Genomic DNA, 27,932 nt, shown 5'->3' with positions numbered 1-27,932 from the left:
GCGCCATGTTCTAACCACTGAGCTACAGGAAAGGAATAATTATTGAATTAGTTATATTATCTAAGTCAAGGAAAGCATGTAATAGACACTTACACAACTATGTAGGATATTATATTTGCAATACACAAGTGCTTTTATCTGTAACTGTGTTTATGTATGTACAGGCTGTGGTAGCTGTTTGGTGAGTAACTAGCACACACAAATCGCTTAACAACTGTTATCACAGTAAACATACAGTAAACACACTCTCAACCACACACACATTCATAATTTGACAGACTAAACACACAACCTTCCTGTGTTTACAAATATTTATGCGAAGCATGTTTTTGCTCCTACACACACCTGCATACATGCAAACAGACAGACAGGCCACTCAAAGACAGAAATTACCTTCGAACACGCACACTGTTTTGACAGTTATGATGAATGAGCATTTAAGTTGCAAGGGTAAATAAATAAATGCAGTCAGAATGCTCGGGAGGTAAAAGGTCACGAGTCACGGTCAATGTCACTGTGATCATCAGTGTCAGGGTCACGACCCTAACGTGCTTGACCAATCTCTGCGAAGCGTCACGCCCTTTTCAAACCACAAACTAGGGCGAGACCATTTGTGTGAATGTTATTCGAGCTCTATCAGTAATAATTTCCTATAACATTTATTTAAAGACTTTATCGTGTTGTCAAATTACTTCCTTACATTCAGAAAACAGTAAAGGAAGATAAAAACTCCCACTGATTCATAACATGCCTCTTTCACAAATACATTCCACATAGAGGCTGAACATAAAAATATTAAGAAATATTAGCAAGGGCTCATCATTTTGGGGTTGGGATGTGTTCATTAGTCTTCCTGTGTAATGCTGTGTCGAGCTCACTCTTAAATTGTTGGTCAAGGCGATGTGCGATTGGCTAAAAGCCATAAATTCCCCCTATTCTAGAGACTTCCCCCAATAATCTATCTGTCATCAGGTCCCACGCTAGAAACATACACACAAAGGCCCCTGAGTGTGTAGAGCCCGCTTGAGATCTCCAGTCGACAATGTTTAAAGTAGATTTCCTGTAAACACATACATCACCATTCTCTTTCTTTCTCTTAGCAAACTAGTAAAGTCACAGCTGCACTATGGGACAGTGTGTAAAAACTTTGTTTATGTATCACGCTTATTTCCACATTTTCCATTTCCTCTCTGTTGTAGCTGTTTTTGGACTGATTGAAACAACTTGGAGAGGGGAAAGGTTGGGAGAGCTGTTTTCATTACAGATGCATGAATTTTCTCAAAGAGCAAATAGAAGACTAATGAGAAAAAGAGAAAAAAGATGAGAGGGAAATGAGCGTCCTGCCAAGGGTCACAATATAAACGAGACTTTCGATTTCAAATGACCTCTTTCCTCCTCTGGGATCAGAGGTCAAGCCCCAGCAGGGTTTTGGGGTTACCTCGCCATTGCACATGTGTGGCAGGTGTTTCAAACTCACTTTTTGATGCAAAAATTAAAACAGTTTATGCAGGGCCATATAACCAGAAAGTTTCAGATGATATATTTTTTCAAATGTTTAATATTGACAAACATCTGAAATATGTCTGAATTTTGTTTGCAAATTCAAACGGGATAATTGTCCAAACCAATAAAAGCAAAAGGTCTATAGAGAGAAGGCTAAGAAAGATTTTGAGGGGATAAAGCCATTCAGACAAACACATGCAAGCACACAGACTCACCATCTCAAATTTGTTCTAGCAGCCCACCACATAATGGCTGTCAGTCTAAATCATTGCCTGAATCCTTCTGTATATTTAGACGTGAGCTGCTGTGTTTGGACATGGAATGACTGAGTACCCAGCACATACTTTAACTCCAAAATGTCTGAGACAATATATTAAAAGTTGTTCAAATAGGTTTTTACTACTTCAGACAGTTTGCACTTGGCAAACATTCATGCTGTGTCAGAAATTGCTCCCTAAGTAGTACACCTCCCTCTCTCTCTCGTTCTCTCTCTCTCTCTCTCTCTCTCTCTCTCTCTCACGCTGGTCATTTCCAATATTCTTGCTATGACAGTAATTCCCCTGAAAATGGCTTTCTGACATCATATAATAATGACGTCACCTTTTCGGCGTTTGATTTTTTTCTGATCAAAAGATCGTGCAGTGCTCAGGATATCGGGACCTCTTCAGCCCCCCCTGGCAGAAAAACAAGTTTTTACAAAAGACACATTTTGTGCCTCCTTCCCAAATCAACCCATAAGTTAATTAAAATCTTCAAAACGCTACAATAGCACTAAGTCGTAATGGCAGATGGAGAGGCTGATTTTCGCCTTAGGTTATATATTTTGAAGTCAAAATAATCCGAATAGTATTAAACAAAACGCAAAATCTGAGCGCAAACAAAAACATATTTCCACTCCGAACTTTACACTTTGGGCTGAATAATGCTCATGTAAAAAACTTGTTTAAATATTTTGAAAATGTTAGAATATAAATGCTGTTTTTAATTTAAAAAAATGTTTGTCTCAAAATTCTCAAAATTCTTTCAAGTGTCAGTATAATCCTCTTTAAGATCAGTAAAGTTTCTACATCCACTTTAAAACATGTTATGTTTATATTTAAGTTATATTTATTGATTGATTTAGCCTATAAAATCATATAAAAACCTCACAAGCGAATGGAGTGAGATTAGATTGTGCGTGAGAGGCTCGATTCGGTCTCTGGCTCATTTTAAGGGCGGGGAGGGTCTCAAGACAGGACTACTGGACAGCCTGAGATACGAGAATATGAGCGAGTGAGAGCCGAAAGAGAGAGACTTGCGCACTTGGGTCGGGCTGTGGGAAAGTAGCGCAGACGGACACAGACGAGTGGCTCGTGCTTTAAGATCCGTCACTCAGGTCCAGCTGCGGATGTTCAACATCGCTTGTGTGTTTGGAGCTGATTCCACTTTTTTAAAGGGAAAACCTCGGTAAAAGTCTAATACCGTTAGAGTTAAAATTAAAGAAACCCCCAAGGAAAGATCCAAATTATAGCGGTCCAGGCAATAGCTATGGAATTGCCGGTTCTGGTTTTAGCGGCGATGGTCCTGTCCTTTGCGTCCAGCACTAAAGTGAATGTGCCGCGCCTTCGACTTTCTTATAAAGGTAACTGCTTAGATAACTTGGATCTAAAAGAGTTTGATTATAAAATATGGAACATAACGCTTGATATTTAATGAATGTAAAATGATGGCTACAGGGAAGAGAAGTGCTTAAATAGAATTAATGATTGCATGTTTTAACAGTATGACGGTTGATGTTGCTCTTCCTCTGTTTATCGTGTAGCTATATGTTGCGCATATTGCCTATACAGGTGCAATGATACCTTAACTTGGCAGTGCACAAATCATTTTTGCAGGGTCTTTACTACCCGTTTCCACATTTATATTGCGTTCAACACATGCCGCTTTTGACAATTTTGAAATCTTTTGTTGAACTTCTCCCTTGGTGATCTTGTCAAATATAAATCTGAGCGCCCTGTTGCGCGCGATTGCGCATGGCCGTGAGCTACTCTGTAACAACTGGTGCTGCAGCTGGTCTTTTTTACACTGTGGGAAAAGCTACAACAAAATGTTGTATTGTAGGTTACTGTTTCAGCTAATTCCTAACCCTGGGACCCACAGCCCTCGAGCTATTCTGAGTCCCTAACCTCTACATCATTTATTTATAGTGTGCAAGACAAATGTTGCAGTGTGTTGAGGATTTTGTGATTATTTAACTGCCTTGTTAGACCTTGCTGCTGTACACTTTAAAATAATTAAGACAAACTTTGCTTAGCATAAAGTTACCCTTATAAAACCAGAAATAAGGCTTAATGTGATTACACGTATGTTATAAGAAGAAGCTATTAATTGTTTATTGATGTTTCGCTAGTTATTTTCATTGATGATTATAAACTGTCGGGTGTCCGGTTTCCCTCCAGCAGTGTGTGCGTGACGAGGGCGCATCTGTGTAGAGTTTAGTGCGGTCATCTAATGCATAGCCAGTCCCTGCGTGGATCTCTGATTGCATGTAATCGCCCTGTGTTCTTCTCCGTGGACGCGTTATTAACCTTGATAACGATCAGGCTGTAGTTCCCTGCGTTGGACTATATGTACTTAAATTGTCAAGAATTTAAACAGATCTTCGAACGCCTGTTCGTCATTACGCGCATGAATATTAAAAATGCTTTGGTACGCACGCAGAGCACGCACGCATGCACTCATCAAGCTGTCAAAATTGTATGGATTGGTCTGGAGGGAGCATGTTATGTTTTGAATGGGAAATGAAGGACAACCTGTAAATGCCAGCAGCATGGCTGTGTGTGTGGATCTGTGGGGTCCTTCGACAGGTCAGCTCTGACCCCTGGTCTATTTGAAATGTGTGCTGCGCTGGGAGACACGCACACACGCACGCACGCAAACACTCTCCAAGTGAGAGTGCTGAAAAGCAGTTTTCCTCCCTCCTACACTTTCACACCCACATGCATTCATACATGGCACAGTCTATTTTACGGTTGAATACACACAGGCACATAGGCTGGCAGATCTGTGTTTGTTTTAGTTTACATGAATGAATGAGTGAGACTGTTTTTGTAGAGTTGCCCAGATGTTTGTGCAGAGTTTGATGAGGTCTGGCTAAAGAATCTGTCACCATGTTAGGTGATTCCTCGTTTCTCCCTTTTTTCACTTTCACTTTCTCACACTCTAAATATTCTTTCTGAAACCATTTGGAAACGGTTTATTTAATAAAGGAGATCCAGCTGAACCAATCTAAAGACAAGCCAAAGTTTGAGAGGGAAGGCCACACAATTTAGTGTCGGTAAAGTGAATACACTGAAACTCTAACAGGAGATTGATGTTTCTACTGCACAGAATGCTTTAATTTATGTTTGACACTACAGATGTTGGCTTGGCAATGGAGTAATACGTTTTAGCCCAGCACTTTCAGTGCCGGCAGGTACAGTACAAGCCATTGTTTCTACCTCATCCAAGCCTTAGAAACGTTTGTAGGTGTACCCTAATGTTGTCAGATTGATTTATCATATAAAACAGGACTTTAAAAAAAAAACTGCTAATTTTTAGGTTATCACATGAATCACGTATTTTTAACCATTTTGCTTAGTGTCTTTATCTCCCTCCTTGTAACAGTAGACAGATTAAGGACGATGCCACGGGTGGTAGAGTGAAGGTAAAATGGGTTTAATAACACAAACAGGAACCAGGAACATGCACAAAATAACAACCCACAAGGTAAAAACCAAGAACATCCAAAAAGGTAATCCACAGAATGATACAAAAAACACGAGCAAAAATATCCACGGAACAAGAATACACGGGTAAACTTTCACAGGAAACCAGGTTTCGAACTAGGTAACACTTAATTTACAACTAGACCAGACAACAAACACTGCGTAAAGGTAGAACATATAGGGGCGGTTTCCCGGACAGGGTTTAAGACTAGTCCCAGACTAATTTAAATGTTTGAGGTGTCGTAATCGAAAACAACTTGAACGGACATATCTTAAAATATATCAGTGTGATTGTTTTGTCTTAAGATGCCCACCAGTAATGTTTTTTTGTAACATATGTTTTTAAAAACAACTTAAATATCCTAATTTAACCAAGGCCTAGTCCTATTTTAAACTAATCCCTGTCCGGGAAACCTCCCCATTGTGTCCGGATGATGAGGTGCAGGTGAAAGTCATTAGTATTCGGGTGAACAGAACGTGTGTAGCGGGTGAGAGCTGGTCGACTGCTGAGACGTGACCGTCACACTCCTTATCTTACAAACATTCAAATACACAGATTGTGTGTTGGTGCCATCAAAAATACCAGTGTTTAATGGAGGAGAAAAGAAATCTGAAAAGGCAAGACCTTACACATGCCTGCAATGGCAGTTTTATGTTCATATGCCACGGCTATTGAGGAAATTCATTTCAAACATAATGTTCATGGCACATACACATAATCCATATACACAGAGGTACATACAGTAGACAGGAATACTGTGGTTTCACTGTGGAAAATGGATGCAGGTGTAATGTGAATGAAAACATTCCCTCCATCCATGTGGCATTAGTCAAGAGGATCTGGTCTAATGTTGCAGAACAATGCTGTATTGTAGCAGTTTCCTTCTGAGCTGAGGGGAGTTTGCAGTTTACCGCAATTAGGTCACAAGCTCTTGAGTCGATCACACGCACTGATTACAAGCAGAACAGCTGCTGGTCACTTAAACTGTAATTTTATTTTTTAACCCCTGAGCTGATAACCATCCTGGGAGCCGTCACACGAACACATGCACACTTAACTGCAGCCGTAATGCTTTCAAGCACAAATCCCATTACACACAAACATCACACGAGAAAACATACAGCGATATGGCTGCTAAAAGAATTCAGTCTAATAAAGGACAAAGAAAAGAAGTGTCAGAAAGAGTGAATGAAAGGAGAAATGACTTGATTGTTGAGCTAAAGTGTTGACGGGAGATGGAGAGCCAGTGAAATGCATTTCACCCATTGTCACTTAGATTAGCCATGTGGGAGAAAAAGATTTCTTTCTTTCGTTTTCCTTCTTTTGCGAACGAAATGTGCAAATGCGTCTATAAGTCTGTGTGTGTAGCCGTAACACACCGTTTTGTCTAGCTGCTGGAGTCTCATTGTGTTTGTGTGTGTACGGAGGGGAAGGCAGTGACTCTCATGGCAGCTGTCCAGAGGGGTCCATCTAAACCCTCACGTTCTGATTCTCGCTCCGGGGAGAGGGGGGATCAGGAGAGGCCAGGGTGCAGGAGAAGTCCGAGGGATGTAAAGAATGAGACTGACAAAAGAAACGCTGAGAAAACAAGCAGGAAAAAGTGGGATTGAAGAGGAGAGGGAGGAGAGGTTACATTTCAGAGCTTTTATAAGTTTACCAGTAAGATAAAGCCAGATTTGCCCTGCAGTAATGTCAGTGTGTGTGATGAATTAAGACAGACAGAAAGAGGGAGAATTGGAGGAAATAGAATATATACTGTGATTTTATGGAAAATTGGCTACTTTTTTGCTCTAGAATGCTGGGCTGTAGAAAACCACATGTATTGAGTACCAGTCAAAACTTTGAAATCATTTAAGAATAATATTTAATAGTATTTAATAAATGCTAAAATTGAATATAGAATCATTCTTTGTGGACCTGGGATGTTTTAACTATTGATGAAGTGTCAAACTCATCTATTAAATATGGGAATATAGTTTCTATTTTAATTCTTTTTCATTTTGTTGAAATTTTTGCGTTTGCAGTTATTAAAGGGCGTTGACTCAATAAGATTTGTGCATGTGTTGTTTCATTATCAACCCTCATTAAATTCTTCTCAAAGCTGAGCAGGCATAATTCAACACACATGCAAACCTTTGAATACATCTTTAATAATATGTTTAAATAAAAGGCAAAGATGTCAATATTGTCCAAAGTTGGACAAGTGTTTGGACACTGTTGCATTTAATTCAAATGTATGCACAGGCACAGTTTATTTTTGCCTGCAAGATTCATTTGAACAACGTATTTAGAATAAGCTTTTAGATAAAAAAGTTGAAAATAATTAGAAACATCCATTTAACCAAGTTTTTATTTTGACTTTTAGTTAGAGCACGAAAGTACAGTGATTACAGAATGTGTTGTAATGGCATATGGAGTCAGAATGAATGTGAGTTTAACCTGCTGTGTCGACATACTTCAAATTAGATTTGGTATCTGAGGATAAAAACACTTTCTGGCAACTTTCTTGTGTATATGAGTGTGTAAGAGAGGGGTGTTGTGTATTCTTAGTGCCTGGGGAAGAAACCATGAGATCTTCCTGTCCATGTTCAATTTCAATCTCCCCTACTGCTTGCTCAATTAGTTCCATCATGCAACTGCTGACAGAACCAGCCAAAAGCTTGAACCCCATACAAAACTCACTCACAAGAATAAACAGAAACGCATACAAGTGCATGATAAAATACAAGTCATGTACAGTCTACATTAAAGCTCAGAACATGATTCACTTACAATACAGACAAGCCTTCAGAGGGTTATATTTATATGTGACATATTTATATATATACTGTATATCACATTTTCTATCTCCATTAATTTATCTGTCTTAATCACAAACAGGCACACAGACAAAATCCAGAATAAATGCGATCCATAAGGCAAATGCCCAAACAGATCTAATGCAAAACCTTCAATTTGCAATCACTTTATTACCCAAGAGCGAAAGTCTAAAAGGTAGAACAGACGCCAGCATGCATGTGTGTGCTATTAACGCTTGTTTAGAAAGTTGGTGGAGTGCCACTGTGTGGAAAGCCTGCTGATGCAAAAGAGTTGATTGAGAGAGAGAGATGATGAGAAAACACACCCAGTACACTTAGCTTTACATTTGTCATAGCCCCCTTCTCACTATTCCTCTTAATGATGTACAAACAGATGTTACTATGAACTAAGTGATTAAGGAAACATCTCTTGAAAGATGTGTGGAAGATGTGTGTCGTAACTACTTCATTCTAACATTACATTTTAAGTTCTGTTTCCAAAGTGTTACTCATCTACTGGCACACTTACAGGGTCTTACCGTTACACTGGGGGGGGGGTGACAAGTGTGTGTGTTAGACACAGTGTGCTTTCCAACGTAAACCCCTGTGCAGTGTCAGGTTATAATTTTATCAGGTTTAATTTCATTAAACCGGTGGCTGTGAGCTGTTATTTTTAAGAGGGCAGTTTATTGACACAGCTTTATAAGAGACCAGACTACCTGTCTAATTCACACATCATCATGCCCCTGAGCCACTATTTTCATCCTTTAAAAGAAAGAGAAACGCTGAATTTGCAAGGGCAATTGGCTGTTTTTGCTTAAAAGTGGGACCTGTTTTTTGAAGCTTCTACTGTATATTGTGTGTACTGTATAATGTTTCTAGTGGTCAGTCTTCTTCCCTTTATAATGTCAATTAATAACTATCTACAGAATAGAGAATGAGAACATTGCAGAGCTCTGCATTTCTTTAGATGTCTGTGTCTTTGATTCATATAGGGGAAGTTATTAATCATATGCCACCAATGGGCTCTTTAAGCAGGGCGCTGCACCACAGGTTATTTCAGAGATGCCCTGTAAACACTGTTTCTTTACTGTATGTACCCACTGGATAAATAGTATCTGCTAAATGACAAATAACAGGGGATCTTTGGCTTTTGTGTGTAAGTGTAAGTGTCTGTAGTTGACATAATGTAATTCTGTTTGGACATAGATACTAAACCCTTAAAAGCTTTTTATTTCATTATGTTGTGAAACTTGCACGCAACATCACTTACACTAACAAAGAAAGAACAAATCTTTCTCTCTTTCTAGTTTTTTAGCTTTGGAAACAAAAGCATTTGAGGTTTATATCAAAACACCTCACGCAATGTCACACCCCAGAAGCCCAGAACAGTGTGTTTTCAACCTCCTTTCCAATGATTGTAAAAATCTAAAAGTTTTTGGTAACTCCTTAAATAAGGGAGAGAGTTTAATTGATTTGTGTGGGAGTATATCGTGGTTGTTGCACGTGTGTGTATGTGTTTATAATTGTGGTTTAACACTTGGCTTTATTGTCTGGCTTCTCGTGGTCTTTTCAGTGGCGCCCCATTAGCGGGTTCAGACGCGTGCCGCCCTCTCATCGAGGCCTCATTCCCTCCTCAGATGCTTCTCATGTCTGTCCAATCACATGTTATATGAGGGAATGTGGAGGGAGTGTTGAGTTGTACTTTAGGATACATTAGAAAGATAGCATGAGAATGTGTGTGTGGGAAGGCAGAAATGTGTGATTTTCCTTGAGGAAAATAGCTCAACAAATATAATGAATAATATGCCAGTTATAGGCTAAATAAAATTTAAAAAGGAGAAGGAGCAAGTTCCAAGTGTCCCAATTTTTTTGTGCTGTTTTTACGCTGATTTAGAGAAAAGTGTATTTTCTGCATTTCATCACTGCCCCTAACATTCTCTCAGTCTACTTTGACAGAGAGATAAAGATCGACTGCAATTTTTCCTGTTGAAATGTGGTTTTGGTTGTCAGGTCATTTATAATTCAAATCTTTCTGTCTCTGTATCTTTCTCTCTTTCTTTTTCCCACAGATCTTTTGGCCACAAACCGTACCTCGGTCTTCAGCGGTTTCCGTGGTGATTTGCACTTGTCGGCTGTGTTTTTGGATGAATATCACGACAGGCTTTTCCTTGGAGGAAAGGATGTTCTGTATTCACTGAAATTGGATCACACACATGATGCTAAAGAGGTACAGTTACACACACACACACACGCACACACACACACACCCAGGGCCAACTGTTTGAGGCCAGCTGACAGAACTGTCGGGGCAGTGCAGATTCATTAATCTTCTACATGTGTTGTTATGTCTTGCAAACGTAAACATTTGGTTTTCTGTAATGTATTGAGCATTTCTGTTATGAATTCTGGCTGGGTAACACAAAGGAATTTTGTTGAAACTATAAGATGTACCTGTGACAGTTTTTGAAGCATCAGCAAAGTTTATTTAAAAATTCCAAACCAATCAGTGATGTTTATTATCGTATGCCAACATTTTTCAGCAACAGGGTGTTTCTGAATGTACTGTAATAATAGCATGTATTACCAGATTTTTAATACCAAATTTAAATGCTTTTTGTGGTTGGGCCATTGAAGGGCAAGTTGAAATCGGAACTAAAGGAGCATTAAACATGGTCTTACATTTAAGACTTGTTGTGATAAGGGTAAGAAAGTTGTCAAGAATACAGGTCGAAGATCCAAAAAAAAGTGTAAGTGATGATGTTGGTGTGTGTTAGAGAGAGGTGTCGTGTTATTCTGTCTGCTCTACTGGAGACGTTTATCAACAGACACAGATCAAATCAGCAGACACTTACATGTGCTGACACATTTTACACATGATTACAAAGAGAGAATGTGAGTAAGCTAAGAGTCATCCAATCCTTACAGCTACTGTACCTCAGAAAGGTTTAGGCTTTACATTAATAAATCTCCCAGCAACGCTTTACTGTCTTAACTCCACTTTCTTCTGAAGCTATGTATAAAATAATACTGTATGATGTTATAATATCTTAGCCTGTGTGTGTTCAATCTTTTTTTTTTGGTTTTGGTTTTTCTTTTGCAGTTGCTTTGATGCAATTAAAATTGTAAAATGTGCTTTAAAATTGACCTGACTATTAAGTAAAGCAAAGATTGTATGAACATGTATAACCACTAAATAGTTTGTGTAATCCTAATGTAAAACATATATTTGCAAACACAAAGTTTCTGTTTGTGTTTATGTTGTCAAATTGTGTTTTCTTGTCTTTCTCTTTGAGTTTGGAGTGTTCTCCCATGCATCAGAATTGATCAAAAACTGTTTAAAAACATAAACTCATATAAACTGGCCTCACTTGTGAAAAAGATCTGTTTAGACCACAGTAAGACATATAAACACATTAATGGCCTGGCTTGATTATACAAGCTGTATGTTTTGCTGTCCTTTAATGGTTTTGTGTGGTGTTGCGGTGTAATTCATAACATAGTTGTCTCATTGTGTAAATAGATACTGAATAGAATTGACTATAAAGGCAGAATTGCTTTTTATTTTACTGCTTCTTGAGTTTACAACACACTTATTGTGTGTGTGTGTGTGTGTGTGTGCGTGTGCGTGTGTGTGTGTGTGTGTGTGTGTGTGTGTGTGTGTGTGTGTGTGTGTGTGTGCGTGTGCGTGCGTGTGTGCGTGCGTGTGCGTGTGTGTGTGCATGCGTGCGTGCAATGTGTGTGTGTGTGTAGACCAAGCGTAATTAAAACTTCTGTGAATATGTTTTGAAGTCACTGGAGCCACAAGCAAGGTTATTTTTGTATGTATGTGTGTGTTTGTAAGATCACACTACATGTCTCCAAAGCCCTTATTATTGTGTGTGGCCTTGTTAAATTATATGAACAGGAAGTGTATTGCCATAGTGACAGACACGTGGGAGTGGCTGCCACCTTTAGAGGGTATGACCCTTGACCTTTTGAGTGGACTTAACCCTGACCAACCTTCCTTCTTGCGCATGTAGTTACTGTTAATCCCCATCACTGACAGACTTTATCGAAACTTTTCTAGGTTCCGTGAGAAATTACGCTCACATGTTAATATCAGAAAGCTGGCATTAAGTGCTGATTCATGACAGCTTGAAAATCATAGCAGGTATGTTTTTTATGGGTAATGAAAAATGGAAAATGGATAATACCCTAACAATGTATATCTAGAGCAAGAGCATATAATAAAAATGGTATTAAAATCAGCAAGTTTAAGTGAATATTTAAAGAACATGGGAAACATGAAACAATGACAGTCACATTGCCTAGAGTCCCGTACCAAAGTGTTTGTTTAAATAAAGATGATGACTAATTAAAGAAACAGGAAATAGCTTAAGGCATAGGAAGGATGCTGGGTAATGTAGTTGATTGCAGGTTCCGGATTTGGACAATGTCATATGTTATTCAAGATTCAAAAGCTAAATAAAAGTCAGTGACTCATAATGATTTAATCATGTGGAGACTAAAGTTCTGACGTGTACTGGCTTATTTCATAAACAACATTGTGTTGGGAAATCTGATATTTTATATGCTTCAGAAATCACTGCAAATCCTCCACATGACCAAAAGTAGGTCAAACAATAAAAAAAATCTTGATATGTTATATTTATATTGAACAGAGAAAATCTGACACAAATCTGTTTTATTTGTTCATAGTTGATTTATAATTTAACCAGCTCGAACTGCATAAAAGGCACTCATATTTAAAAAGTACTGTTATAATAAAATGTTATTGCAGAAATGTGTTTAGCAATGTGAGAAACAAGGATATCTAGAGGTTCGATAATAAAGGAAACATGTGACATTGCCAAAGTTTAAAACTTTGTTTTAAAGTTTTAAAACAAACACATGATGCTACTTTTGTGTTGTACAAGTAACCCATTAAACTACTGTAATCAAACAATAATAGAAACAGTTCCACACAGAATGGCCAGAGTCAAAATAAATAAATTAATCTTATTGTTATGCTGCATGCAATTTGATCTTCAATAATCAATGGAAGGAAGTATCATTTGTAAATGTTTGCAGACCTCTCCAAACAAAATAAAAAAACTCTGTGAAGCATGAATGTGGCAGCGCTCGCTGCAGATTGTTTTTCAATCACTCACAGCATCATCATGAGTTTTTGTTGACTTGCACACGCTCAGATTTATTGTTTTCATAAATCTATTGTTTCCTAAATCTGCGGTTAATTGTTAACACTTGTGGGAACAGCAAACACTCCCACACACCCACATGTGACACACACACTCTCTTCCCCTCCTCTGTTGTCTAATTGTGTTGTTGTCTGGGCTTGTAAAAATGTAATTAGTCCTACAGTAGCAATTAAATGAGTCTGGGTGTGACAAAGCTGTGGCATATGTTTTAAAATAATGAAATGGTAAATTTGGTATATTCTTTCTCTTTCTCTTTAGATCCATTGGCCTTCGTTGCCTGGTAACCGTGAGGACTGTATTCTCAAAGGCAAAGATCCTGAGGTGAGCGACTAACCATTCTGTTCCTCCTTTTATTACTGTAGATTACTTGATGGTTCAGTAAAATGGATTTGCAGATCTATTGTAGTAGATAAGGCAAATGATGAAATGCAACTAGTGTAACAGTTGGGGTAACTTCATAAATAGGATTATCAACTTTTCATATCTTTTTTAGTCAAATGTATTAAAAAAAGATATTTGGTAGAATGCTTAAAACCAAGCAGTTCTTGGACACCATTGATTACCATACGGTAGTATGGTACGTATTTGTAAATTTCTTTGTCGTGTTAAACACATAAAAAGATATTTTGAAGAATGTAGGAATGCAAACAGTTCTGGGGCACTTTTGACTACCATTGACTACTTTTGGCATGTAAAGGGACACTCTATTGTGTTTTGGGCTTCATCTTCCACTTAAAATCTACAGCAAAGGCATGATGCCAACAAAGACATGTTACACTACATTTTTGAAAACCCTTAACCAAACTGAGCAAGTTAAAAGACAACACAACAACAAACTCAAAAGCTAGGTGCATGTGTCACCGTTGCCATATTTTTCTGTAAAGCAGTTATATTTCAATTTTAATTGATTCCCTGATTATCCTAAATCCAGTGAATGATCACAGAAATCCGTAAAATCCCTGACATTAGGTTTATTTTGGAACTTTTGTTAATTGTGATTTGTAACACATTTCATTTCACAGTGTTTCGAATGAAAACATCTGTCCATCTTCAGCTATATTTTGAAAGTGCTGCAGTTGGCAAGAGCAAAAAAGGCAAACGCCTGTAAAGGAGAACCGATCCACTCACTTATTTTTGTCCTGATTCCAACCATGTGTATGTGAGATTCATGAGTCTTTTAAAACCTACAGTAATGACCGAAGAGAACTGCCCCAATACACAGACCACGTGTGCCCTTTCATTTCTTCAGTCATCCTTACTTTTTCTGACTATGTCCTCGTTCCTTTTCTTTTCTTTTACCAGCATGAATACGTTAATTTTGTTCTGAGATCAATTTTTCCTGTCACAAATGGTGCGCACACACACACAGTGAAATACAGTCTGCATCTGTTAGTGTTTTACTCATAAAGTGGAGACGTGAGGTGTCTCCATGGTAACACTCTGATGACTGTCCCGGCAGCATCGTTTGATGTGACAGGTGAGTGTGATTTCACAGCAGTGTTTTAATAACTCTGCTCATTGTGTAAGTGTGTGTCAGGGAATTGAACAGGATATTTGTTTTTTATTTAAGCTCTAGTTGGTGTAAAATTGTGACAACAGAGTTATGAACTCAACTGTTCATTCACACAAAGCTCATTAACTGTTCAATTATTTAAAAAAAAACACTGGTGATGTTTTCCACGAATATAAAATAAACTTTTGTATCCCATTATTTTTAGAGCATAGACCCCATATTTTTATTTGATTTGTTAGATAAACATAAATATTTTATGATATATTAAATAACATTATGGTAAATGTACCAACAGCATGGTAAATGATCGCATTGCACTGCCTCAAACAAATAAGAATACAGACCTCAAATAAAAAATGAAACACTTCATATTTTTAGTTTGATTTGACATTTTCATGCCCTTTTTTGAACCCTATTTGTCGAACGTGCCTGGTACATTGATGTGCTGGATCTCTCCCTTTGCTCTGCCGCCTCACATCTGGTCACAGTTTGAGCATCTGCCTGCATCTTTTATGACTCTTGACCTTGCGTTCATTTATGCCTCACTGATTTTGACCCTATGCTGTCAATGAGGCTGCACACAGGTGGCCATAGTTAGTGTGTACATGTTGACTGTGTTTGTACATGTGTGCTTTAGTATTTGAACCATGGGATGTTTTCCATGCGGAAAGCTCTGATTGCTCTCAGGAAAGGGTTTAAAGTGGAGATCACTTTCCTGTCATTCGCTATCTCTCTTCCTCTGATCCATAAAATGTTGCAACTCTCCGTCTAAATACCCGAGGGAAATATGAGTCACACACGATAAGAAACCACACTTGATAAGTGAGTGCATGTGTGTGTGCCTTATCTGAGTGTGTAACATATTATTTTCTACCAAAACACTATTTGCATATAAAGGAGGTGCGTTTGCTCTATTATAATCTATTATTGACTTAAATACATTGCAGTATTTCAAAGACCTCAGCACATGTTTAATTTTCATTTTACACTGTAATATTGAAAATTTTAATCTGTTCTCTTTTCTGTTTCGTATGTGTTACAGACGGAGTGTGCAAACTTTGTGCGGTTGTTGCAGCCATTTAACCGCACTCATCTCCTGGCCTGCGGAACGGGTGCGTTCCAACCTGTCTGCGCATATGTGTACGTCGGACACCGTGGAGAGGTAGCAAACACGCATACGGACCCCTACACGCTCACTCCCACCCACACTTTGAGTGTTTTTGTGCTCACACCAGGAAGATCTCATTTGCTTATGTAGATCAGAGACCTAATAGTTGAAGGTCAAAGGTCAACCCACCAACAGGTTGACCCTGAAGGTAAAGACTAGATCATGGAGAAAAGTCAAAGCAAATAGACACAGACACACACTAATTCAGTAGAGGAGGAGTGATGTGTTTGATACCATATGTCTGTGCTGGCATTAGTGAGCTGGTCTTGTTTCTTTTAGGGTGTGTTTGATTTGCTACTCCATAGGGAGTCTCAGGGTGTCAAAGATGGCTGTCAGATACACAATACTACATTGTGTGTTGAAGGAACTGGCACAGTTCGGCAAGGGTTTCATTTGTCTTACAGTGGGCACACCCATACACACATACTATCTGACATCAATGACAGTAAAGGTTAAACACTACTGTTATTATTAGGCCTACATTGTAGATGAAACATCAAACCCACACCCATGTGCACACACACAATGTGCTTTTGTAATTTTTTTTATCTATTTTGTAACTTAATGTTCTTTCGGGTCAATTTGGTCCCAGCAAAAACATTTGACATGTTTCACGCTTGATGTTTGCAAGTATTTTTGTTTTACAAAAAGAAATGTATTTTATTGTTTATTTTTTAAATATGTTTTATTAGATACAAGATTAGTAAACGTTGTAAATTACTGTCTATTATATGTGTATAATAATACAAATATTAAAAACAGTATACCCAAACAGACCGTCAGTCCTAATACTATCCCAATGCACCAGGTTACTGCTGAGTTGTGAAATTCATAAGATTTTCTAACTTCTTTCCAGCATGTGTTCAGTTTGGATCGTACCACAGTGCAGAATGGGAGGGGAAAGTGTCCCCATGACCCAAAACTACCCTTTGCAAGCACCTTCACAGGTACTTTTGGATGGAAATACTGTATACTCTTTGCCATTGTGAAATTTGTTGTTAAGTTTTTGTATTTTGTGTCCAAATTCATGCCATAACATCTTTGTGTTGTGTGTTTATGAGAATGTCAGAGTGAGTTTGTAAAAGTAGTTCATGTGTAAGATTTGGTTAGTGTGTGTATTTTGGCTCTTGTGTGTGCAGGGTGGAGGTTTCGGCTTGTCAGTGGTCATTGAGTTTATGGGCCGCTGTAGATTGACTGCTCTGATGGGAGATATTTAAGGTCCTCTTTGGGCCAGGTTGTGTGTGCTTTTGTGTGTATGGGGGGTTATGTGAACAGTACTGTGTGTTACAGCCTTCTGGGGCATAGAAACATCTCCTAGTGTGTTCGTGTGGAACAACACTGTACAGCCTTGGATGTCATTCTGTGTCGTTTTGCCAATGCAGTGTGTTTTTGGACAGATTTGTAAGATTGCGTACTTGGGCATACTTTCACACACTGACACACACTGACACACACACACACACACTGACACACACAGCTTTGTTTCTGATCATTTATAGGGCAAAAAGATGAAGTGGGTGTGTATTTAAAGCATAAGTCATATAAAATATATATATTTTTTAAATGAAGGCTGGTACATCATCCACAAGCATTTTATTATGAGAGATTGTGTGTGTTGAGTGAATTGAAAGTCTGTTGACAGTGCATCAAGTCTGATAAATACAGATACATGTGTGTGTAAACGTCTCTGTTTTCTATAACTGATAACATGATTTTGGAGAAAATTACAGCAGGCATCCTGCGGGTACATTTTTCTTTCTTTCATCTGAATTTGAGATGGTTTACTTTTCTCTCTCTCTCTCTTTCTTTCTCTCTCTCTCTCTCTCTCTCTCTCTCTCAGGTGGAGAGCTATATACAGGTCTGACTGCTGACTTTCTGGGAAGAGACTCTGTGATTTTGAGAAGTTTAGGGACTCGTTCACCCATGAGGACAGAGACAGATCAGAAAATCCTGCGCGGTAAATCACACGTGCTCTCCTCACATACACTTGACATACTTTAAATTAAAGCATTTTTGTGACTATAATCATTATATTAATAGTGTGTGTGTGTGGGGAGGGTAAACCCTATGAAATGGGGACAAAATGTCCCCACAAAGATGGCAATATCCAAAATTCTTGTCCTTGTGGGGACATTTTGTGGTCCCCATGAGGAAACAAGCTTATAAATCATACAGAATTAACTTTTTTGAAAATCTAAAAGAGCAGACAGTTGTGTGTGATTGTTAGGTTTAGGGGGTGGGCTAGGGGTAGGGAATATGATATACAGTTTGTACAGTATAAAAACCATTGCGTCTATGGAATGTCCCCATAAAACATGGAAACCCAACATGTGTGTGTGTGCGTGCGTGTGTGTGTGTGTGTGCAGAGCCCAGGTTTGTTGCGACTCACCTCATTCCTGACAGCGCGGACCGAGACGATGATAAGATTTATTTCTTCTTCACTGAGAGAGCAGCAGAGACGGCAGAGAGAGATGATGAAGGAGCTATATACACACGCATTGGACGAGTGTGTGCGGTGAGATGAACCACAATGCCTTCTACACACTCGCTTCCTAAATTTTCTCCAACATTGTGAAGTTTTCCCACAAGTACAAACTCACACATGCAGGCACCAGCATACTGATCCTGCTTTTTTATGCTCATATACACACAGCTGTTGGATGGTTTGCATACCTCTGAATCGTCACACAGACTCAGCAATTACCCTAGTACCCATACACCAAAAAACACACATACAGAGTCTCTAGTGTAAGTAACAGTGGAATCTCTCTCTGTCATTCAGAGGTCAGTGTTCAAAGAACCTATAAGGTCAATCACAAACTACACTCAGATTGACTCCTATTGAATGACCTCTATCCCATTACCCAATTACACACTGCAGAGAGAGTGATTATCTCCACATATACAGATTACACAGATTTAAGACCTTTTTATGTGTGTGTCTGATACATTAAATCCAGCTGTTATGCTTCCTGGGATCTGCGGTAATCTCCATAAGTGAGATGCTCTGAAATCTCATGAGGTATCCTAGATTTCTTTGCTCCCACTAGGAGAGTTACAGTAACGCTGAAAGTTTCATATAAATAGACATTTGCAAGGTGTTCAGTGAGTCATATACAGTCTTCCTGTCTCTTCTCTTTCCATCTTCTCTCCCTACCTATACTGTACTGTAAATGTATGAGATAGATGAAGGGTTATTTCCAGCAAAAGTATATACTTTTCTAGTGATGGAAAGTATGTACTTTTGCACCTAAATGTCACATTACTTTAAAATACTTGTGATTAACTATATTTCTATTCATCCTTTATGTTTATGATGTATAAAACATGAACTGGGACACATGGATTGTCTCTACCCAGAGTTCATTGTGTGTGGTCTGAGAGTAATTAACACTAGGATTCGGCTTTTTGCGTATCTGTAAGCGTTCAACAGAAAATTCAACACACATGAGTGGCTCATCATTTACCGTGTATGTGGTTTCAGAATGATGTGGGTGGCCAGAGGGCTCTGGTGAATAAGTGGAGCACATTTATTAAAGCCCGGTTGGTGTGTTCTGTTCCTGGACCTCACGGCATCCAAACACACTTTCATCAACTGGGTAATGCAGTAAACCTCCCCACACACTCATCTCTGTATATAATGTATTGTATAAGCTTAGGGCATCATTTTAATTTCTGACTGTGTGCTGCAGAGGATGTGTTCTTGTTACGGACCAAAGATGAAACAAATCCAGAGATCTATGCGATATTTAGCACCATCAGGTCTGTCTACTGTCCATAAACCTTTTATGTTCATGTGAAAAAGCAAGTTTAACAGATGTTTTCTATCTCTCCAGTAATGTGTTTCAGGGCTACGCAGTGTGTGTGTATAGTATGGCTGATATCCGCGAGGCGTTTAATGGGCCTTTTGCTCATAAAGAGGGTCCGGACTATCAGTGGGGACCTTATGAAGGACGAGTTCCTTATCCACGACCAGGAGTGGTTAGAAAACGCATACACACACCCTACATTAGAAAGGATGTCTTATACACACATACTAAAATAATGATATTTACATTTATGCATATCTCTCTATATCTCAGTGCCCTAGTAAGATTACAGCTCAACCCGGCCGTGCGTTCCTCAGCACGCTGGAGTTTCCAGATGCAGTGCTGCAGTTTGCCCGGACACACCCACTGATGTGGCGCCCCGTTTACCCGTCACAGCGCCAGCCGCTTCTGCTCCGCACAGGCGTCCTGTACAAACTCACACAGATCACTGTAGACCGCACGCAGGCCGAGGACGGATACTATGATGTCATGTTCATTGGCACTGGTGAGAGGGAGTGTGTTCCAAACCGTCACTTAACACTTGAGTGTATTTGTAACCTTCAGGGACTGGTAAAATAATGGTGACCTTTGACCCCATTAGACATCGGCACGGTGCTAAAGGTTATCGTACTGGGAAATGGTAATTTACACACCACTGAGGAAATCACACTGGAGGAACTGCAAGTGTTTAAGGTGTGTGAGTACATGATTTGTCTAGTTATGTTACCCTAAAATAGCCAAACCTGTTAATTAGAAGCGGTCTGCATACATTGGGCACTATTTTGTTTTCTGAAAATAAGTTTTTTGTTTTTCATTATGTTTTCCTTCTGCAGGTTCCCACTCCCATAACCTCTATGGATATATCTGTGAAGAGGGTGAGTTTACAGTCATGCAATCTCATATTAGTTTAAATATGAGAACATTTAAAAAGAATTTTAATTTTAATTTAAAAAGAACATATGCAGCAACAAAATTTCATTTTACATTGAAATTCCTAAAGGGACTTTTACTATGTGGGGAGTCCACTTTGTGTGTACATGCTGTTGACTTCAAAGCAATAAAACATTTATTTAAAACAGTTTCTTACACAGGGAATAAAAGAATAGTTCACCCAACAATAAAAAATCACTCTTTCTTATTTATATCATTCCGAACTTTTATGATTTTCTTCTGTTGGAACAAGATAAGAGTAGGAAAAGGATGACAACATTTTCATTTTTTTTGCCAACTATCTCTATTTGGTTACAAAATGAAAATCATTCCAAACAAACCTGTATAACTTTTTCTTTCGTGCATTTGTGGTGATGATAAAACCTTTTTTGGGGGGAGAACTATCTCTGTAGTGTTTTGTGAGTTATCAAGTCTTGTGTTCAAGGACAAAACAAAGATTTGTTGTTAATGAAAAAGTCTTATTTCTCTCCCATCTAGCAAACTCTGTTCGTGGGTTCAGACACAGGTGTGGTCCAGGTGCCTCTGCATCGCTGCAGTATGTATGGCAAAGCGTGTGCCGAGTGCTGTCTGGCTCGAGATCCTTACTGCGCTTGGGATGGACACTCATGCACACGCTACCTGCCAAACACCAAACGCCGATACCGTAGACAGGACATCAAACATGCAAACCCTGCGGTGCAGTGCATGGACCAAAACCTCAGCGGTAAGAGAGAGACTGACAGTGATTTGTGTGAATGTTAATGTAACTGCAGAATCCTCTGAGAACTTGCATTCCGTTTATAGGACAAAGCACTCTGGACATCATAGTGATACAGAAAAGCAATTTCTAAAGTTAAATTGTCGAATCATTTCAAGTTGGAGACTAATGATGTGATTAATGGGGTTTAAAGGGCAATCTGTCACCTGAACCACTCCACTGAGCTTTAAAACTGTCAAAAGCCTTTAAACTGTGTTCACCATCTGAAAGAATGAGAGATGAAGAGACAGATAACTGTCCATGTCTTATCATCACAGACGACCGAGAGATGAGATTTGAATGAAGAGTGCTTGAGTGTTTGTATACTTGAACGTGGGGATAATGCTGATAAAACCTGTTTATATAGAACAGTGTCAAAAAGTCAAATAAAAATGAAGTGAATTCCGTGCAGGTTTATTATTAAAAGTAATATGATCCTGTAGCTTTATTACTAAAGTGCTAGTAATGCCAGTATCATGGGTTTAATTCCCACAGAATCCATGATCAAATGTTTGTCACTTTAGAAAATATATATTTATCTATAAGCATAACAGCTGGAGTGGTGTTAACTTAAAAAGTAATTAACTTTATTTCAGACTTTTATTTTCTTTGTATTGATATATTCCCCCTTTTAATGATGGCACGAATACTGACTGCTGTCGACTCCAGACAATTAGACAAAATCTGATTATGTAGGTTATCCTTGTAGTGTAATTCTCTGTAATTATAATTTTCAATTCAAATTTGTTTACGTATATACAATGTTTTTTTGCATTTTCTCAAACCTTTACAAAAAATTAAAAAGATTGAAAAATGATAAATATATAGCATACATATGGAATAGAATACACGTTTTATTTTCTTCATAGACAGATTAAAATCTATTAAAACTATATACTTTTTCTGAGACTATATGACACAGTATCATACTGAACTAGACATGATGCCATTCCAAATGGTCCTTAATAATAAGAGAAAATTATATAAAAATATATAAGAAACATCATTCTACAAAGAGTTCTTTAATGGAAGAAATGATATTCACATCTGTTACCGTATATTTTGTTGTTTGTGAGGCTTGTTTAAAAATAATGAGAGGTGACAACTCTCTACACGTGGCAAAAAAAGTGAAAGGATTTGAAGAAAAAACTGCTGAAAAAACGGTTGAATACCGTGGGAATTTTTAGGGACCAATGGAAAAACTGAAATACTAAAGCAGGGTTTATGTTCAGATCTGGGTCTTTAAACACTGTTTTTGAAATGTCTGTTTTAACAATCGTGTGTGTGTGTGTGTGTGCGTGCGTGCGTGCGTGCGTGCGTGCGTGCGTGTGTGTGTGTGTCTGCTGTATGTGTGTAGTTGAAGATTTGGATCTGACTGAAGAACAGGTGGTTTATGGCACTGAAAACAACAGCACATTTCTGGAGTGTGTCCCTCGATCACCACAGGCCACTGTCACCTGGCACATACAGAGAGACGACCACTTAGAAGAGGTGAGAAACAATGCATGTTACATCATTAGATAAACATCAAACTAAGATAAAGAACATAACATATTAACAAAACCATTTTGCAAAAATGTGTGATTAAACAGTATGTATACTCTTAAAACAGTGAGAAAGTATTTGAGCATATTTTTCCTGCGGAAATGCGATTGCAAGCGAATTGATTTAATTTGTAATCTAATGTAATGTAATAATGAAGTGTTTATATATTTAGAGATAATGCATGCTTTTTATAAAATTATCTCTCTTTTTACTCTATTTTCCTCTCTGTATAGGTGATATTAGATGAACGTATTATCAAGACAGACGATGGTTTGTTGTTTCGCCGTGTACTCCGTCTGGACGAAGGCATCTATGTGTGTCGATCTCGGGAACATGGATTTACTCAAACCCTCTCACGCTTCTGGTTGGACATTTTACATGCCGACACCCTGTCGGACCTCTTATCACGTGATAGCAAATATAAGGTGTGGTCACCGTGCCCTGCCCACGTGTCCCCTGCCAATCGCAGCCCAGCCAGGGGGTGGTTTAAGGATGTCTTGCAGCTGATAGGTCCATCAAACCTGCCGCAGGTGGAGCAATACTGTGAGCGTGTTTGGTGTAATGAAAAGCTGAGAAGGAAACACAAGACCATGATGGACAAATATCGGCAAGCGCATGACTCAGCGAGGAAAGCACGGATCCAGAAAAGTACAGGGGAACGGATACGCTCTCCACGGGACCTCCACACAGCAGAGTAAAACAGATGTACACACATCACAAAGTGAAGGGAAGGTATGGACTTCCAATGGAAAGTGGACAAAGGACTTTTTTTGATAGCAGCACGCAACCATTTTTGTTCATGGTGATGTAAAATATTATTGCGGGTTTAATAGTCCAACTTCGGGTTGTTGTCCTCCAACAGTTCCTATGACCACAGAAACAACACCTCATCACCTCACAGCAGACCGTGGATAAAGTTGTTAATGTCTCACTTAGTATTAAGCAGCTGCAAAACTTACTGGAACAGATGAGGGAGGCATGGACACATTGACTTCAGTAGTAAATTGGAGAGCTGCCACTACAATAACAGGTGCCAAAAAACACACATTCATTCAGAACACATCTGTCTCTCATACAGCTGGGCATAATGTTCAGACTTTTTCTCAATGTTGAATTAAGTGGTAGTGTTTTGCAAAACTTAGCTTGCCAGTGCATTAAACTGTAAGAAAATGACATTTTAAAATAAGACATTTTGGTAACTAGATCACAGGCTGACGACTGTTGAGACTTCGACAGATCTGAAGAGCTTTTTTAGAGGCAATCATGATTGTTATTGAACTTTGTACAGGCTTCTTTTTTTTGCAGTTAATATTGAAAGATTTTTTTATTTTTAAACCAGGGTTTGTGATTCATTCATGATTTAACCAGATGTTGTGCACTACAGTTTTTACATTAAAACTTTGGTGTCTATTCCTGTGTTGTTGTGCCGGGAAGCCCCGCCCATAGTGAAATCTAATTGGTCCCAAATCCTACTCCAAATAGCGAGATTACACGTACAATTCGCCTATTTCACAAAATGGTGACAGAGACCGGGAGTAGGGGAAAACTTTTTCCGGCCCTACTGCTGTCATAGCCATTCATTCATTCAGCCTGTTTTCTCACAGGCATTCATTTTATTTACCAAAATATGTTGTCCGATGTATTCATGGTTTACTGGGAGATGTAAAAATAGGGAAAACAAACATTACAAAAACATTGTTTTTTGAGCGATTTATTTGTTATCAAGGTCTGATATATGTTAGAGAAATCAGCATAAAGGGAGCGCTACATGCCTAACTTCTTCTGGTCTCTGCAACTGTTCTGTGTAGTGAATGAAGCTAGAGCATTGACCGGACAAGCGTTTACCCTACTTCCGGTTTGTACACGTCACGCTGTGAAATAGGTCTATGCTGTGATGTTTAGTTTCAATAGATAAAGTGCTTGTGGCTGGAATTTTATTGCAATGTGTCTGGTTAGGACACTGTGTAAAGCTACATACTCAGAGGTTTTCGTAGCATTAATGTGAAATAATCTTTTTTTCTAGCTATTTACGTTCTTCATTTTTTGCCCAGACTTTTTGGCTCCCTTTTATTTAAACTAAACTCTCCTGCATCACTTGAACTATGTTTATTTATTTATAGTCATAAAAGTGTGGAAACATTGACTGCTTTTTTTAAAAACTTTGCGGTTTGTAAAAATCTCTCAAAGAGAGATGGAGAAATTGTCCGACTCCCAAACCTTCTGACATCTTTTCTGAACTTCAGGGAAAACCCTTTATGTTGCTGGACCAGATCAAGCAAAAGAAACAACCGTTTAATATAAAATTTTCTGTGCCCTGACGGGACTGGCTGCATAGAATTGCACTGAAAGTTTGCTATTTGTGAATGGGTACAGCAGCACTGTTCTGACATTTTTTTCATCTTACTGTATTGCCTTTAGCTGTTTATTGTTAACACTTTACACAATTATTAAGCATTATTTTTAGAGGCATTAAAGCAAACATTTAATGGTGCTGTACAGTTTACCATGAGCAACATTACTGCATTACATATTTTTTTCACATAATGGTTGTGATGGTTTTAGCCCTCTAGTTTTTCCTCCGTAGATAAAATATACAGCATAAAAAAATCGGTGTTTTTTACCAGGTTGTCTTATGTATTTATGTGTTATTTAAAAGTGATTCTTGCATGCAGAGAAACTCCAACCTGTGTTTGGTTCAGTGATACATAAATAAAAACATTTCACAGAAGGTTTTATGGGTTTGTGCTTCACATACCGTCCACAGAGAGAGATTGGGTCAGTACAAAATTACCCCCCAACCACAGTGACCCGTGGGTGTGAGTGTTCAATGTTACAGATGTTTCTTTTAACCAAACCTCCGGTGTGTGTTTAACTCTGTGCTGGTTTATCATGTTGGACTGGAAAGGTCTTTTTCTCCTGAGCATTTCAATGTTCAATATAAAAATGATGCCGTTCAAAGTGAAGTCATATACGAGCGTCATTAGTCAGTATGAGGCTTAACATTCAGAACATATCAGAATCAGAATCAGAAGAGCTTTATTGCCAAGTGTGCTTGCACACACAAGGAATTTTCTTTGGTGTTGGAAGCTTCTAGTACAGGCATTCAACACAATGACAATACAATATGCCAGCGTTACGATATATACAGCTGCTGAACAGCTATAAAAATTAACAAAGACATTCATAAACCAGACACGACCAGAACAGAAAAATGAAACCCAAATGTGTGTTTAAATGTGATACAGTATAGTTAGCAGGTTGATGTGTTTGCATCATAAGTGACAAACTGTGCAATATGTTTTCTCCTGAAGTTGACTAAAAGTTTGAGTATTTTTTTACTTTGTTGTGAGTGCAATAAGCGAATGGGAATCATCTTACTTTGGCAGTAGCATAAAGTAAAAGCAAAAACATTTTCATATATTTTCTTCATGTGGTTAACGCAGCCATTATTATGATAACCTTTTAGGATTCCTATACTTCATGAGGGAAGGGAGGCAAACAATTTACTTTAATTTCTCTAATAGCAAGAAGTTTAAGTGATAGAAATATTGCATTGAAGTATCAAAATTCCACAGCACGTTGTCTGACTACAATCATTAGCCATGATTAAAGCCGGAGATGTATGTTACCAACGTAAACAGTGAAATGTAAGGCCAGGGTTTTTCACTGACACCCTATGATCACATCCTGTTTAGAAACACCAGTCAAACACACCCATACTGTATACACATCACACGGCTGGGTAAGAATAATTATTCTAACATACTGTACAATATAATACTGTTAGTAGATGAAGCTAATGGGAAAAACAGACGAGAAACATTACCTGTTCTCTCAGAGTCACATTGTCAAGGGGCCTCATTACAGGCAATTGAACAGGTTTAAATCCTCACACACGTTCTCAAACATTTTGCTCTCTCTTGCTCATGTTTCCCATAGACCTTATGTTTTAGATCCTCAGTTACACAAGTTTTAGTTGTCGTCGGTCCTCAGATTTGGCCGACAACCATTTCAAGCAGGTTGATATTTTAACAGCTAGACAATCCACTTTCACATATGGTACAATTTACCTGTGTTTGAAGAGTCACTAGCTAAAACAAACAGACAAAGTAATAGTTAATTAAACAAGAAAGTTATCTTGAAAAACGTACAAAATATGAACTATCAGTTTTTTTTAGCTTGTGTGATTTTGCTTAAATTTTACCCCTTAACATGTTTCCTGTTTGGTCTGAGAGACCCAGTGAAAGAAATAAAAGAATGAATGAGTGCAAGAAATGAGAGGTTAGGGAGATTTGTTGACACCGAGACCCTGTTTTCTTAAGTCAACACCTCTAATGAGAGTCTGAGAGGTTAATGAAGCCTAATGAAGGGTTAATTAGGCATAATTAGACTCATTTATCATTACAACTGTCACCGTGTAAGCAGAAGAGAATTGGGATCGGAAACTCGCAGCCCTGAATGTTTTTTCAAAAGCCAAAGACTTTCTTAGCAAGCAAAGAGCAAACATTGTTCATGGACTTTATAGGCTCTGCAAGGGGCTCGCTCTTTAGAGCAAGTATGATTATGTTCCTTTTGTGAGTTCAGTCGGATAAATAACCTAATTTATGCTGTAAGGCAGCGCCGTCGCTAGTGGGGTGAAAGTTGGTGACAATAGACTACGTGCACAAGCGTAGCGACGAACTTCCGCTGTCGCCAGAAGTCGGGATGTCAGTTTCCGGTTTGCTCTCGCTCCACGAAAAATGTCAGTGTTTACAAAATGTCTTCAAGATCTGCCAAAAATAAGCATTAACGATGTACACCGCATCGTTGATGGCTGGTCTCCTGCTCCAACAAGCAAGCGGGACAAAGGATTTAAGCTCTATATATCGAGTTATATCCACAACTACGAGGATAAGTAGTTTAATCTAATGTGGTGTGCCGACAACTAACGTTAGTGGCTAATTATGTACTAATTTAAGAGT

At 38.5% G+C, this 27,932-nt stretch overlaps 1 protein-coding gene across 1 annotated transcript; it reads left to right on the top strand.

The window, feature by feature from the left end:
• Positions 1-2,768: 2,768 nt before the first annotated feature.
• Positions 2,769-25,691, top strand: sema3bl (sema domain, immunoglobulin domain (Ig), short basic domain, secreted, (semaphorin) 3bl). The gene is made up of 16 exons (XM_057356306.1): positions 2,769-3,124; positions 10,121-10,278; positions 13,508-13,570; positions 15,805-15,924; positions 16,787-16,877; positions 17,771-17,887; positions 18,297-18,445; positions 19,415-19,529; positions 19,623-19,692; positions 19,767-19,911; positions 20,013-20,244; positions 20,341-20,432; positions 20,573-20,614; positions 21,168-21,393; positions 22,784-22,917; positions 23,205-25,691. Exons 1-16 carry the CDS (start codon positions 3,031-3,033, stop codon positions 23,667-23,669), a joined length of 2,313 nt encoding a protein of 770 aa, XP_057212289.1. The 5' UTR covers positions 2,769-3,030; the 3' UTR covers positions 23,670-25,691.
• The last annotated feature ends 2,241 nt before the right edge of the window (positions 25,692-27,932 follow it).

This window comes from Triplophysa rosa, linkage group LG17, assembly GCF_024868665.1.
Source record: "Triplophysa rosa linkage group LG17, Trosa_1v2, whole genome shotgun sequence".
Taxonomy (NCBI): Eukaryota; Metazoa; Chordata; class Actinopteri; order Cypriniformes; family Nemacheilidae; genus Triplophysa; species Triplophysa rosa.
This window is presented reverse-complemented; position numbering and strand designations above follow the sequence as displayed.

Coding starts and splice junctions, on each gene's coding strand:
- sema3bl (XM_057356306.1), top strand. CDS start 3,031: ATGGAATTGCCGGTTCTGGTTTTAGCGGCGATGGTCCTGTCCTTTGCG. Junction 13,571..15,804: donor TCAAAGGCAAAGATCCTGAG/GTGAGCGACTAA, acceptor TATGTGTTACAG/ACGGAGTGTGCAAACTTTGT. Junction 19,693..19,766: donor GCGATATTTAGCACCATCAG/GTCTGTCTACTG, acceptor CTATCTCTCCAG/TAATGTGTTTCAGGGCTACG.